This window comes from Peromyscus eremicus, chromosome 5 (assembly GCF_949786415.1).
Source record: "Peromyscus eremicus chromosome 5, PerEre_H2_v1, whole genome shotgun sequence".
NCBI classification, from domain to species: domain Eukaryota; kingdom Metazoa; phylum Chordata; class Mammalia; order Rodentia; family Cricetidae; genus Peromyscus; species Peromyscus eremicus.
This window is the reverse complement of record NC_081420.1, coordinates 115,253,053-115,267,891: the sequence shown is the minus strand read 5'-3', so window position 1 is coordinate 115,267,891 and position 14,839 is coordinate 115,253,053. Positions and strand designations below refer to the sequence as shown.

At 55.8% G+C, this 14,839-nt stretch overlaps 1 protein-coding gene across 1 annotated transcript; it reads right to left on the bottom strand.

Annotated features, from left to right (window-relative positions):
• Positions 1–3,101: 3,101 nt before the first annotated feature.
• Rasd2 (RASD family member 2) lies at positions 3,102–13,173 on the bottom strand. The gene is made up of 3 exons (XM_059264267.1): positions 12,807–13,173; positions 7,437–7,716; positions 3,102–4,209 (listed from the first exon to the last, which is right to left on the bottom strand). Exons 2-3 carry the CDS (start codon positions 7,705–7,707, stop codon positions 3,680–3,682), a joined length of 801 nt encoding a protein of 266 aa, XP_059120250.1. The 5' UTR covers positions 7,708–7,716; positions 12,807–13,173; the 3' UTR covers positions 3,102–3,679.
• Positions 13,174–14,839: the final 1,666 nt, after the last annotated feature.

The following is a 14,839-nucleotide window of genomic DNA, read 5'->3' as shown; positions in this document are numbered from 1 at the left end:
ATTCATTTTAGAGATCAGGGGACTTAATTGGCATGAAGTTCTTAGGCCAGCCTCAGTCTTTCCAGGAGGGGCAGCCTCCTAACCATTCATTCTACACTGTCGTAGACTGAAGATGTCTTCCTCACTGTTAACCTCATTTTAGTGCCAGAACTGTGGAAGCAGGGAGGAGTGAAAAGAAGAGGGAGGAGGGAGCATGGATAGGAAGAGGGGAGGAGAGAAATGGGGCATGGAGCTAGCAGGTTCTGGTTATGCAATGGGAATGTTTGCAGAATCAGGGCTTGGAGGGCTGTTCTGTGCACATCTGGCCCAGCTGGTCCCTGCCCACCACCTGTTTGTAGATGGTGTTTGTGGAGATGAGATTTGCCCAAAGTCCCACATGGAGGATATGCAATGGTGGCAATGGGCTAGCTTTAATGGGATACACAGGACAGGACACTCAAGGCACAGCACCTCTCTCTTATCTAGCTCTCCCTATGGGATAGCCGAGACAGTGACTATAGCACCGGGGAGTGGTCACTTCCATGTCTCATTCGACAAAAGACATGACCTAGAAAGTGCTCAGGGAGTTTGTGCCACACTCAGAACCATGTGAAGTGTGGGCAAGGGCTAGAGGATCTGGATCCAGGCAAGTGGGCAAGACTCCCCACACCCCAGCACAGCCTAACCTACTTTGCTTGCAAGTGTCTATGGAGGGATTGTGGCTCCTCACTGGGTTCCTGGCCCTGTGGCCTGAGTCCTTGTCCTAGTCTCTGATCTCCACCTGCAGGCCCTGGCACCCTGCTGTGCTCACAGCCACCTGTCAGGCTAAAAACCATTCTCCCAGACACAAAATTCTGTCCTCATCCATGCGGGGTCAAGCAACCACAGTCCAGAAACTTCGTTCACATGTCTACTGGGCAAGCAGTTGAGCTCTGGGCCCAAATCATTACAGAACATACGGACCACAGAAAATGGAAATGGCCAAGAATATGCTTGAGGTGAGTGCGCAGCAGCCACCTCCCTGCCCTTCCCTCTGCCCAGAGAGGGGCACTCAGGCACAGAAAAACACCGCTCATGGGGTCATTCAGGATCGGGCATCTGTGCCTCCAGGTGCCATCCCCAACCACATCCCATCCCTTCTCACTTCACAAAGACTCACTGTTCTTGCCATTCAGAAAGCCACACATTGACAGGTGCTAGCCCTGCCCCAAGCTGGCCTTCTGGGTGACACTGCCCACCAATCCTATGGAGTGTGTCCTGTGTCTTAGAAGATGCTGGACAGTATCTCTGTCCCTCCCAGCAGAGACCTGCAGCAATCCTGTCTTTTTCATTATTTAGAAACAGCAGATTCATGTTGCCAGACTAGTCAGTCTAGCAATCCTCCTGCCACAGAGTCTCAAATAGCCAGGACAATAGGCATATGCCACAATGCCTGGCTCCTCAGGCAGTCTGGATAATCAAAAATTTTTGCAGACACTGGTCAATAACCCCTGGAGACATCACTGCTAATGACCACTCAGAGCACACACCATAGCAGGTCCAGGACCAATCTCCTTAACTGGGTTTCATTCTTCCAAATTTGAACTTGAAGACAGTGTGGTATGCAGGGAGACCTTGGCCTAGGGAAAAGCCCCTCCCATGGAAACACAGAAAACAAGCATCAAGGGCATGGTTGCTAACAAACCAACTTTAATTGATAATGTACACAGAGGAGCTTGACCGGGTGGGACCAAGCCATACACCTGCCTGGACAAGTACCTGGTATACTCTCAGGGTTGGGGCTGGTGGGCGGGGGTGGGGGGGGGGAGGTTGTTTACTGCAGGACAGAAGCAGGTACTGGGCAGTTGTGCTGAGCAGCAGGTGTTGATGTGAAGACACAGGACCAGGCCTGGGGGTTGGTGTGCAGAGCTGGAATTGAGGTGCATTAAGGATGACGATGTACACAGCATCCATGGGTAACCTGTGATCACTGGGGGAGGGGTATATAACATGGTCCAAATCCCTGCCACTGGGAGCTCCAGGAAGAGAGGTGAAAGACGGTGTGCATGGAAGGCCTGTGGCTGGCGCAGCTTGCAGGATGTGACCAGGGGCTAGTCACTCATGCTTTCTGGGCCTTGAGGGAATGCACTAGAAGATTCCTACAGTTTTTAGTAACCATTAGCTTCATTACTTTGTGTGTATGCGGGTACCATGAAGGACATGTAAGTCAAAGAATGCCTTACAGAAGTTAGTTCTCTCCCTCTACCATGTGATTCTAGGGATCAAACTCAGGTTGAACGGCTCAGCAGCAGGTGCCTTTACCCACTGAGCCGTCTCAATGGGCCAGCCTCGGCACTAAAGCAACATGTGTATTAAGAGCTGAGCAGGGCCTTTGGTTTTCAGGGTCACAATCATCCCTCACTGCCACACCTATGTTGGGGACAGAAGTACCTAGCACAGCCTGAGCACTAGGGAAAGACCCACAAGTCTTCCTGCCAGTCTATCCTAGGCTCGGCTTGGGCTCTTGGCTGTTTCACTTCCTCCAACAGCTGTGTGTGCAGAAGGGGCACCACAGGTGGGCAGAGGCCAGAGCTGGGGACACACAGACTCGTCACTCTCTGTTGCCTAGTACACAAGGAACCCAGTATCCAGTGGGTGTTCAACAGATGCTTGAGGAACTGCAGCAGAAGCAAGCTGGATCCAGGCAGAGCTGTCCTGATCTAGCTAGGCATGTGGAGGGGTTTAGAGAGTCACTGTCCCCAAGGCCCAGTCATCCTCTCCTGAGGGCAGGGGAGACACCCTTACCTCTGTGACCATGGCACTGGGGGCTCTTTTGTAAGCCGCTGAACACAGGGCAGGATCTAACTGCAGAGCCTGCCTGGGAGCATGGAGGAAAGAGACCCCAGCTAAAGCAATGGGTGTGAACTGGGGAGCCCGGCCAAAGGCAGGTCACTGGGCTCTTACCATACAAGGACTTCATGTCTACTGCAAACAGAACAGGAAACAACTTCAAAACAAAGAGCAATGTCATATGGAGGAGTCTGGGAGAGGAGCCAAGAGGCAGTGGTCTGAGGGACATGGACACCTCTCTCTCTCTCTCTCTCTCTCTCTCTCTCTCTCTCTCTCTCTCTCTCTCTCTCTCTCTCATACACACATACACACACACACACACACACACACACACACACACACACACACACTCACTCTCTCTCCCTCTCCCTCTCCCTCTCCCTCTCCCTCTCCCTCTCCCTCTGCTCAATGTCAGGGTGGCCAGCAGCTAAACTGGAGGGGTGGGTGTACACAGCTGGGCCAGAGGGCAGGAGTTGAAGACCCAGGAGGGCAGTTTCTCCAGAAGCATAGAGACCACGCAGAGGGAGCAGAGGCCACCAGGGAATCTGGCTGGGACATCTGGCTAGGATGTTCTCATCCTGTAACTTGTACTGAGCATCTTGTGTTGACGCAAGACTCGTGGTCCTTCTGCATTCCTCCTACTCTAATGATACTGAAAGCTTGTCTCAGCTTGAGTGCTGACATGTCCCCAAACGTGTCTCTGTCCTACCACAAAGGAGCCACAGACATAAGGACTCACAGGAGGTGGCTAGGAATCAGGAGAGCAAGCACAGCTTACATGCCTAGGGCCCCCGTGGGATGTGGGCAGTGGGAATCCTCAGCCACCTCCCTTAAGGCACTGCCCAAGTCCCCTCCCCAATGTCCCTGCCTCTCACTGGATGCTGCATTTGTCCCTCTCTCGGGCCTGGCCCTCCCGTAAGACCTTGGCCTTGATATACTTGAGGTCACTGTTGACACTGGGGCGGCGGGCAAAGGGTGAGACCATGCCATAGGCACCTGCGACCTTGGTGCGGCGCATGCAGAAGGGCCGGGGATGGAAGGCGTCACCATACTGCACGGAGATCTTATGGTGCAGTGCGGGGCTCATCTCGTGGGGCAGCTTGGCCATGCTGAACAGCACATAGAACATCTCGTTCACGTTCGTGTTCTTCTTGGCCGACACCTCGAAGTAGGCGCAGTTTTCATCCCCAGACACCAGCAGCTCGGCCTCCATGGCTGTGACCTGGCGGCATAGCTCACTGTGGTCATTCTTGTTCCCACAGATCACCATGGGCAGCTCTGCTGCCTCCTTGGTCTTATTCTTCAGGCAGGACTTGACCTCCAGGATCTGCTTCTGGAGGCGCTTGACCTCATCGAAGGACTCCCGGCTATCCAGGCTGAACACCAGGATGAAGACATCTCCTGTGGAGGGAACGAGGCAGGCAATCAACTGACAAGCTGCCCTGGTACCCCTCAGCACGGTCCCATCAGCTGCCACTTAGGAAGCCTGCAAACCCTGACTGGGAAGCTCTTCAGGGCATCTGCCTGGGAAGAGAGTCAAGGCTCAGAGGGGCTTGTAGGTAAAGTGCAGCACACCTAGCTGGACTCAGGTATGCAGTCCTCCTCCTGTTTCCTTACGGGACTGTGGAGGGCCCAGCCATGCCTGTGGGGTTACACAATAACTCTCAGAGAACTACTGTGCACTTACTCAGCCACACCAAGAGCTGGCTCCAGTACCTTGCCCCACAGTAGGAATTCGGCAAGCACTGGTGTCTCTATGTGGCAGAGGGTGTTGGTGAGAGGGGGTCTGGGTTTGCATCTTACCTCAGCTTAGCAACTGTGTGACCTCGAAGGGTCCATTTAATCTCCGAGCTCCTGGATTTCCCCTCCCACATCATGTGAATGAAGCTGCCTTGCAGGAGGGTGATTAGAGCTAACGCATGCGGGCAGCACACACTCAGCCATGTCAGGCATCAAAACTGCTCATGAGAACAGGCACCTGCTGGGAGCAGAGCACTGTGCACACCTGCTGTTTCCTTGGCACTCCATAATACCTCCATGGGGAAGATTTTATTATTTTTCTGTTATGGGTGAGCCAGCTAAAGCTCGGAAAAGGCAAACAACCTGCCCAAGGTCACACAACTCAAATGTGGCTGGGCCGAATCTGTGACCTGATTTGTCTCTCACCTGGACTATGCCTGGCACATAGGATATACTCTCTGATTCTAGGGTGAACCACTCAATAAGTAAGAGATCGTGGCCCACACTACATTATTGGTGAAATTATTAAGGCCACTCCACGTAATTAAAAGGGAGGTTTATTTTGTGGGGTAACTTACAAGTGAAGGGATAGGTAACAGGGTCTGGGAAAGGTGTGGCACAGTCCGGCAGTGTTCTCTGGAGAACTCTGCTTGGTCTACCTCCAGCGTCCAGGGTCCAGGAACCAAGAGAGCCAGCGCATCCGGATCTCGGGTCTTCAGGGTCCTCCCTTGGCCCCGCCTTGTAGGCGTGACAGTTACCGAAGCCTCAACGGGAGTTGGAACTTCCAGATCAAAGCTGGAATGGCTACCTACCACACTACATCCACAGCAACACACTAACGGGGCCGTAAGTCTGACAGCGATTCGGGCACACCCTGGAAGGGTCACAGGTATGTGAAGCAGCCTCCAGCTGCAGTTCAAGGTCAATCGCCACAGAGCAACAATTTCATCCTCCAAGACCTTTCCATCTTTACATTTCCCCTCAGCTTTCAGCCCTGAGTGTGGGTCTGAGGTCCCTGATTTGCAGACAGTGGGCCAGCCATTGGGTCCGGCAGAGCTTAATAGCTTGTGACTGTTGCCTCCTCTCTGGCCTCTACAAGCACATTTTGGTCTCCTACAGTGACAACACACACCCAGCATGAGCTAGTGGGTAGGACTCAGAAGCACAGCACCCTATTCTAGCCCACCCACCTGCCCCTGGGCCTGCATACACTGGTCTCTAGTGAGGTAAGCAAAGGGTGAAGAATGACATGGGGCCTCGACTTCCAGATGCTCTGGCTCCTGCTGCCAAGCCTCATCCTCCAAGTGTCCAAATTTGAAAGTGCAAATGCCGGGCATTGGAGCCCGGCCCAGCCAGCAGGCCAGCAGCTGCAGAAAAGCTGGTGGGAATGGGCAGCCCTGAGCATCTCTTGTACCCAGAACCAGGCTGGAAAATGAGGCCTTGCCTGGGCTGGTGAGCAAGCAAAGCAACAGACAGACGTGCTTGGAATGCAGCACACAGGAAACAGACGAAAGTGCGTGCCTTCAGAGGGTACAGAACGAGTGCCAATGCACTGGTGCTGGCAAGGGTTTACGTGGCCACCTGTAAGTCAGAGGCTGGGATGGGGACGCGTGCCTAATAAGCACTATCTGATGGAAGGTTGGCCTTTGTACCTCCTGTGTAATTGAAAATTAGCACTGACGTATGCACATTTCTACCAGGGGAGGCATCCAATCCCCTCCCACACAGGAAGAGCTCTCCCACACGACACTCACCTTTTGCAAGGAACTGCCCTACACCCTCCTGTCTTCAAAGCCACATGTGGAGCAAGGTCACAAAGACCCTGACAATGACACCACTATGCTACAGAGGCAGGCTCAGGATTCGAACCCAGGCCCACCTTGGGTTCCTTAAGCAAGATGCTCCCTCTCAAAATCTGGGATGGAGGGGGCCCCATGAGCAGTCTGGGACAGAAAAGGTGACCTGAAGAGGGAGTTCCATGGCCAGAAGGCAGCCTAGCACAGGGATCTAAAATAGCCCAAGTGGAAAGAAAGGGGGCAGTATGTGGGGCTCTCAACGGAAATGTTTTATAAATTGTCATTTTTGTATTTGTGACTGTGTGCACATGTGTCGACGAGCATTGTGTGTTGTTCCTGTGGCACCATCCACCTTATTTTTTGAGAGTCTTTCACTGATCTAGGATTGCTGATCAGGCTAGGCTGGCTGGCCAGCAAGGCCCATGGATCCTGCCGTCTCTGCCTCCCCAGTGCTGGAACAGCAGGTGCTCACCACCATACTCAGCTTTGGTGTGGGTGCTGGGGATCAAATGCTGGTCCTTGTTCTTAAACAGCAACTTTCCTGAGTTATTGCCCCAATCCTTGAGGGTTGTTTTCCTGGTGCTCCCTGCTCCTGTCTCTGTCCAGGGATGCAGCTCACGGCATGGCTGGCGCCCACAGTGGTCACACTAGAGACATGGATAAACTAAAGACTGGCTTCAGGAACAACCACAACAGCCCAGAAAGCCCCCGGTGGCCCTCGCTCCTGCCCTGCTCCAGATGCTGCTCCCAGCAGGGCAGACAAGCCACAGGGCAGGTCCCTCAACAGCAGTCATGAGCTGTGCCTCCACCTGGGCGAAGGCACTTAACCTCTCTGCCTCAGTTTCCCCCTTGTAAAATGACAGCCAACACTTGTCCCGTGGGCTAGCTGTGAAGGGTAAACACATGCCAAGCTCTAAGCAAGGGCCAGGCCCATGGCTGTTAAAGAATGTCAGTCACTAAGGGTCTTGATCTGAAGTGGCAGGGCAGCCACAGGTAGATGGTGCTGTGGGCCCCACCACCACTTGTCTGGCAAGAAGCAACTTCCCTAAACAGAAGTGCAGACCAGCTGTCCTGTCCCCTCAATCGCCTTACCGGTGAGGATGGACAGCCTGCGCATGGCAGGGAATGGGTGGTTGCCAGAGGTGTCCAGGATGTCCAGTTGGTACATGTCCCCGTGGATGTTGTACACCTTCCGATGAAAATCCTCGATGGTGGGCGTGTACTGGTCCTCGAAGCGGCCATTGAGAAATCGGGAAACGATGGAGCTCTTGCCCACACGCGAGGCGCCCAGCACCACCATTCGGTAGGAGTTCTTGGCAGGCACACTGAGCGTGCAGTTCCCACTGGACAAGGTCTTCATCATGGCTCGGGGCTGCGGCAGAAGCGAGGAGGCGGGTGTCAGGGGGCTCTCGGCCTCCCCTCTGTGGCCCCTACGTCTCTGCTCTCTGGTGTGAAATAGAAGCCATTGGCCAGGGTTCCTGAGGGACCTCAGGGTTGGAGCCACGCCCTCGTTCATTCATCCACAACCTCTGATCTTTTTACTCCTCTTCTCAACTTGCTCACTTATCCATCCTCACATGTTTGAGCACAGGACCAACCACAGGGTCACAGCTTTGCTGCTCACTGGGCAGGAAGCTTCACCTCTAAGCCTCACTCTCCCCGCACAACTCAACTGTGGCACAGGGCTCCACACAGCAGCAACTACCACTAGGGGGCAGCCTTCTGTTACAGCACCCGCTCCTTGCTCCACAACCGCCTGGATCCAGCGTCTCCTCGTATATGGCTCAGCTGACAGCCTACATTTCTTAAACAAACGGTTCCCATGGCTCTGCAGCTCTAACAAGGAGGAGAGTGCAGGCCACTTTCCTGCCAACCCCCTAGTCACCTCCCTGGATATACCCTGGACCCAAGATTTGCATCAATGTGGGCTCCTTCTCACATACGGCCCACCACTGGCTTCAATAACTTTTGCCTCTGAGCAACCTGAGCTTGAATGGGGGGAAGGGGACTCAAGCCTCATGACTCCAGGGACTGAGATTCTGGAGGAAAACCCAAAACTTTCTATGGGAGCTTCTCAGTCTCATGGAAAAGATTTTAAAAAGCCTCGGACTTGCGATCTCAGTGGACCTACACATACTTCTGCTCCAGCAGGGTTACCGAGGGGCCGTTCTCAACACCCCTTCTTCTGTCGGCTCAGCACCCTAGGGTCCCCCAGGCCCAGGTTAGACTGAGCTATGCCTCCACACCTTTGCTACCATCAACTTCTCCCCAGAACACTCTTCTCCTCTAGTCACAGAGTCCATCCCAAATGCCACCTCTCTAAAGGCTTTGGTCCTCCCCTCGCAACTCACACATACAAAGGACAGCTTGCTAACCCCAGAACTGCGCATCGACACAGGCCTGCAGAGAAACACTGTGCTCCTGGCTGGCCACCACAGGTTGTGTAGGCTGAGCATTGCACAAAACACAGCTTGAGTAAGCCAGGAGGGGCTGAATCCCCACACAAGGGGCATCTTCTTGAAATGCATCTGTTCCGAGCAAGCTCTGCTGCACAAAGGCAAGGCACACACTGAAGCTCTGCCCACAGCCTCATCATGAGACTACCATGGGGCCATGGTCTGAGACGGCCACCAGGGCTAAGTGATATCCTCCTGGGTGCAAGTCTCCAGGCATGCACCCACTCTGCTCATGCCTGCCTGCCTGCCTGAGGTCCTCCATTTTCCTAAAAGCCCTGCTTGGAGGTGGTTCTCTGTGAGTTCCAGGCCACCCTGGTCTGGTCTACAGAGCTAGTTCCAAGACAGCGAGGGCTACACGAAGAAAGCCTGTCTCCTAAAACAAAAATAAAAACAACAAACAAAAAAGCTTGTTCAGTATCATTCATCAATTTCCATGGTGTAAATTCTCCCAGCTCACAGTCCGCAACATGACCTCCAAGAATGAATGGCAGACACATGCACAATTGGCCAGCTCGGCACAATGTGGACCCAGGCCTAGCCCTGGAACCATCACTCCTGGGCCAAGCCAAGGCACGTGCCATAATAATACCAATGACATTTGCTCTGCAGTTGATATATGTCACAGTGCTGTGAGTGCCAGGCACACATCTGCTCCAATCCTCAGTGACTGAGAAGGTAGATGATGATGACACAGAAGCACAGAGAAGCCAAGGTGCTGGGAAGGAGGGCCTGCCCCGGGCTATCTGTCCTGCACTTTTGGGGCCACCTCCCATCATGCATGTGCTTTTCTGCCCAGGTCACTGGGGGTTGTGGCAGCTGCCCACTGATGAAATTCTAATCCTAAGGCCCTTATGTCCTCCCCCCTTGAATGCATACCTAAAGCAGACTGTGAGTCTATGCTTTGGGGCTGCAGCACTATGCACACAGAAGGTGCTCAATAAATGACCCCTGAATGAGAGAAATTGCAGATGCCTCTACCATCAGGCTCACCCACCCTCTCACTCCTGTCCCCGAGCCCCACTCTGGCTAGGAGACCTCCTCCCTTCATCCAGTCTACCTGCCTGGCCCCTGGCTGTGCTGATAAGGATCCCACCCCCCAGTCCTGCTGAAGGTCCCAAGTGTGGCTTTGGTCCCCAGAGGCACCCACCCCAGTCCTTCTGCAGGGAGGAGGGCTGTTGATGGAGCCCCCCTCTCTAGATGGGAGGGGAAGGCTCGAGCCAGCAGTCACCAGGGATGCAGTCTGCTTCCTGCTTTGGGGCCTCCTTGCCCCATCTTCTAATCCAGACCTCACAATACACAATGACTGAAAGCAGGAGGTCAGGGCGGCAGGCAGTCAGAAAAGAAGGTGTGAGAGAGGAGGCATGAAGGAAGTGAGAGCCAGGAGAGTCTGAAAGAGGAAGCGTCAAGGGAGACGGCAGGGCAGGGCATTAGAAATTAGAGACAGAGGATCAGAGAGGGGTGGAGACAGAGGAGGACCCAAGGCTATCTGTAACAGACCTAGGCTTTTCACATGGCCTGAGCCACGTGGGGCTACGTGAGACACCCAGATACCTGGAAGCCAGGTGACAGGGCCTCTGACTCCACCCTACAGGAGGCGCTGAGGGAAGCCCTAAGGCCCTGGGGACAGAGTCTCCCCTGCTGCCTGCCCATCTCCCTCTGTTTCTAGCCTGGCTAACCCCACGGTGGGAATGGATAGATCCCAAACCCCAGAGTGAGGTTATGGGGAGGGGAGTGAGAGGGTGGGTGAGCCTGATGGTAGAGGCATCTGCAATTTCTCTCATTCAGGGGTCATTTATTGAACACCTTCTGTGTGCATAGTGCTGCAGCCCCAAAGCATAGACTCACAGTCTGCTTTAGGTATGCATTCAAGGGGGGAGGACATAAGGGCCTTAGGATTAGAATTTCACCAGTGGGCAGCTGCCACAGCCCCCAGTGACCTGGGCAGAAAAGCACATTTTTGATGGGAGGTGGCCCCAAAAGTGCAGGACAGGCAGCACAGAGCAGGCTCCCCTTCCCAGCAGCCCATCCTGGCGGCTTAGAGAAGTGGGAAACTGTATGTAAGGATAGGGACCTGAATGTAAGCACGGTGCTGGGAGTGGAGTTGTCCCCCAGGGACAGCACCCACCACCAGCAGGCATCCGTCATGCAGGGGCTGCCCTGTTCCAATGAGGAGCCTTCCAGAGGATAGATGGGGACTCTGGTTCTCAGAAAGGTTGAATCCACACAGCAGATGCCTGGCTGGGATTACAAGTAGGCTCCTCAGCTGTAAAACCTGACCTCTCACCTCTACAAAGAGCCACCCCCACCCCTCTAGTGGCCTAAACTGGAGTCTTCTCCAAACAGCTCTGACTCAGTGAAGCCCTAGGTGGCACTGGGCAGGGAATGATGCTGTGACTCCTGTTACAGTCCCTTTTCCTCTCTCCCTCCAGGCAGATGGGATGGGCACTCTGCCCAGGACTCTGCATACCTTGCCAGCCAGCACGCAGGCAGGTAGTGCAAACTGTGGGCCATTCACTTTCCCTAGGTCTGACCCAGGGCTTGACGGAAGCTGGGCAGGTCAGATGGCTAAGGACAACTGAATGAGTCTGAATGAGTTCCCTGGGTGCACCCCAGAGCCAGGTTCACCACACCACCCGGCTGCACATGCCCCCAGACCAGGTTCACCACACCACCCGGCTGCACATGCCCCCAGACCAGATTCACCACACCAGCCCACTGCACATGCCCCCAGACCAGGTTCACCACCCCACCCGGCTGCACATGCCCCAGACCAGGTTCACCACACCAGCCCACTGCACATGCCCCCAGACCAGGTTCACCACACCACCCGGCTGCACATGCCCCAGACCAGGTTCACCATCCCACCCCACTGCACATGCCCCCAGACCAGGTTCACCATCCCACCCCACTGCACATGCCCCCAGACTAGGTTCACCATCCCACCCGGCTGCACATGCCCCAGACCAGGTTCACCACACCACCCCACTGCACATGCCCCCAGACCAGGTTCACCACACCACCCGGCTGTACAACCACAGCCTCTTGGGACACACACTGTAGTCCTGGCTCTTCCCCCACACTCTGGTGAGTCCCAGGAGCTTTACAAAGCCACCTTTCCCATCCTGGGAAGCTCAGGAGGGCAGAGAGCAGAGGGAATCTGCTTCTGGCTAACTAGTTCTGCTTTGTGCCAGCCCAGCAACTCTGAGTGAATTGGTCTGCTCACTCAGCTCACCCCTCTTAAACATCAGGTAGAAACAAACCCAGCCTGGTCAGGTACCCAGAAACCTTTCCAATCAACACAAGGCTCTTTTCTTTAGGGCAGTCTCTCTGAGTAGCCGTGGGCCACCTGACTGCTCCCAGCCCAATGGAGGACTTGTGGGGACCCCATCTTGTCCCTCTGGGGCTTAGGTGGAACCTGAATTAGAGACTCCAAAGCAGGCCATGGCTCCAGACCCTGTCCTAGCTCCCAGAAGGTCCCTTCCTCATTCTCGTGGGACTGGTTGCAGGGATGGGCAGGAAATTGTGGCCTGTCAGAGGCCCACACACACTGGCCAGCTGACTACAGGAAGCCCTTATGGCAAGGGTATCTTGCAAGAAAACGCTCCGAAGCTCAGGAGACTCAAGGCAGGTGAGTCCTGATCTTTCTTCCTCCAGGGTGGTCCTGCAAAGGAGGTTAAGTCTAGGGAAGGTGAGTGCCTCTGTTGCCTCCTTTTAAAATGGACTGGCTCTTGATCTAACAAAAGCTCCTGGAAACAAATGGAGCACACAAGAGCTCAATAAACCCTGTTCCCTGGGCTATGCAAGAGGCTAGAAACCACCTGATGTAGGCTAGGCCTCTTGTGAGCTTAACTCTCTACGTGGGTAAAGCATCGGGACACGTAGTAGGTTCAGTTTAAGTTTCCCTGGTCATGAAAAGCCAGCGTCACCCAGCTTGCGTTCCTCTGCCCAGCCGGTTTCCCCACTCCACCTAACTAGCTCCCCCGTTCCACTGGGGTGTCTCCCTTACCTGGGAACAGCGGGCCGGGCCCCGAGCACGGCTTGGAGGGCTGCCTGAAAGCTCCTGGAGATGCGGGGAACCGCCTGCCGCTCCCGCCCCCGAGTCTCCCGGCGTCTGCGGGGGTTCCAGGGTCACTGAGTACGGATCCTCCTGCGCGCAGCGCTCGGAGCTGGGCTGAGTACGGCCCGGCGAAGAGGTACGCGGAGCCGGAGCCCCATGGGTGGGCTCCGAGGGTTCGGCGGGGCCAGGGCGCTGGGCTGGCTCCGGCTCGCCGCCGGCGGCCCTGCCCTGCCCCGACACCGGGGACTCCGGTTGAGCCAGGTGCACGGAGGTTTGGGGACGTCCAATGCGGGGGTGTCCCCGCCTAGAGCTCCGCTCTGGGTGGCGGGCGGGTGAGAGGAGGACGACTCCGGGAATGAAGGAACGGACCCCGCAGACTCAGAGGGTCCTCTGGAGGTGACCACCAGCCTGAGAACCCGCCTGGTCCCTTACGTTGCCTCCTTCTCCAGCCCTCAAGTGGGTGGCCGTAGACAGGGTAGAGGGGCTGCGCACCCGGCAGTGGCCTTCCGAGCTGCTTGCGGTCCTGCAGCTCGACCCTCGTGGAAAGGACCGCTGCTTGCTCCTCGCCAGGCGCCGCTAGCTCAGCTCAGCGCGCGTGTAGGAGGGGGCCTTGAACGCCGCCCTAAGGCTCAGCAGCTCCAAGTTCTCCCGAAGCCCGCACGGTTCGACACTGCACCTCCTCTCCCGGAGGGAGGAGAAGTTTCTTAGGGCTGGCTCCTCCCTCGCCCTCTCCCGCAGGCGAACGCGGCTGTTCGCGTCGGGGCGAGGTCTCCGGGTCCTCCCTTAGTGGCCCAAGCTCTGGCTCCGGATGGTACCTCCTGCGCCTGCCTTGGGCCCTCTCGCGCGATGCGTCCTGAGCCCACCTGCCCAGCGCTGGCGTCTGGCCTCCTGCACCCCGCCCCCGCCACAAGTGGCCAATCAGCGGATGGTCCCGAGGCCAGGCTCCGCCCCCACTCCGCCCTGGTCTCTGGGCCGCGGCAATCTAGGGCTACGCGTGCCCCGGCGCGTGGGGCTGTGGCTGTGGGGGGATGTCCCGAGGCTTCGGTTGCCCGCACCGTGACCGGAAGGCCGCACGGCACGGGCCTAGGTGGCTGACACTGCGCACGCACTCGTCTGCACGCCAGACCAGGCCGTGGGAACCCGCCCCTGACCCCCCCCCCCAGCCTTGTCCTCGGTGAACCACCCCCATACACCCTCAGATGCCCACTTAGGTTCGCCGGGAACCCAAGCCAGGCCGCCGCTTCCTTTGCGGGCTCTTGGCCTGCGGAGCACATGGGTGGCACACGTGCAGCCACGAGGGGCCCTGACTCACCTTGCCCAATGGATGCAGCTCAGAGGACACTGTCCAGGGAGACCTCCCCTGGCCTCCAGTGCCGTGGGACACTGGCCCTGCCTATCCGGGACAGAGCCAGGGCTTGCAATGCTAGGGAGCGCTTTGAACCAGGCCAGACACCAGGCGTTCTTGTTTCCACAGACCACATACTTTTTAATGTTTTCTTTACTCCAAGACCCGCTACCCCCAACACATTTTTCAGAGTCTCATTAATGTCATTGCCTTACATGGGAAGCCCGTGTCCCAGGCCATAAATAGAAGGTTAGTATAAAACAAGCTGGAAAACAAAGCAAGGCTTCTGAACTCCAGCTGGAGTCTGCCTGCATGCAGGGAGGCGGGTGAGGCCTGGAAGAGATGGAAGTTCATTAAGCCGAAGCACTTTCTTCTGCTGACTTGTCTGTGTGGACCGGAAAGGGGTGGGTACTGTCTACCCTTCGATTCCAGGGCCTGGGTCTGGGGGTGGCTCCGTTGTGGTACAGCCTCCTTCAGGGTCTGTTTGTATGCTAGGCAGAGGGACTGGGTGAGAGATCTCTGCTCCAGTCCTAGCTCTCACCATCCAAATGTTCCATCCTGGACCAGTCGTGGAAGACTCTGGCCATGCATGTGCCATTTTTAAAATGGGCATCAATACTGCCAAGTCCATAGAGTG

What these genes read in the sequence shown, in the direction of transcription:
- Rasd2 (XM_059264267.1), bottom strand. Translation starts at nt 7,707, where the DNA reads ATGATGAAGACCTTGTCCAGTGGGAACTGCACGCTCAGTGTGCCTGCC. An exon ending in CAGGCTGTCCATCCTCACCG is followed by an intron (nt 4,210 to 7,436) that starts GTAAGGCGATTG and finishes TTCCCTCCACAG; the next exon opens with GAGATGTCTTCATCCTGGTG.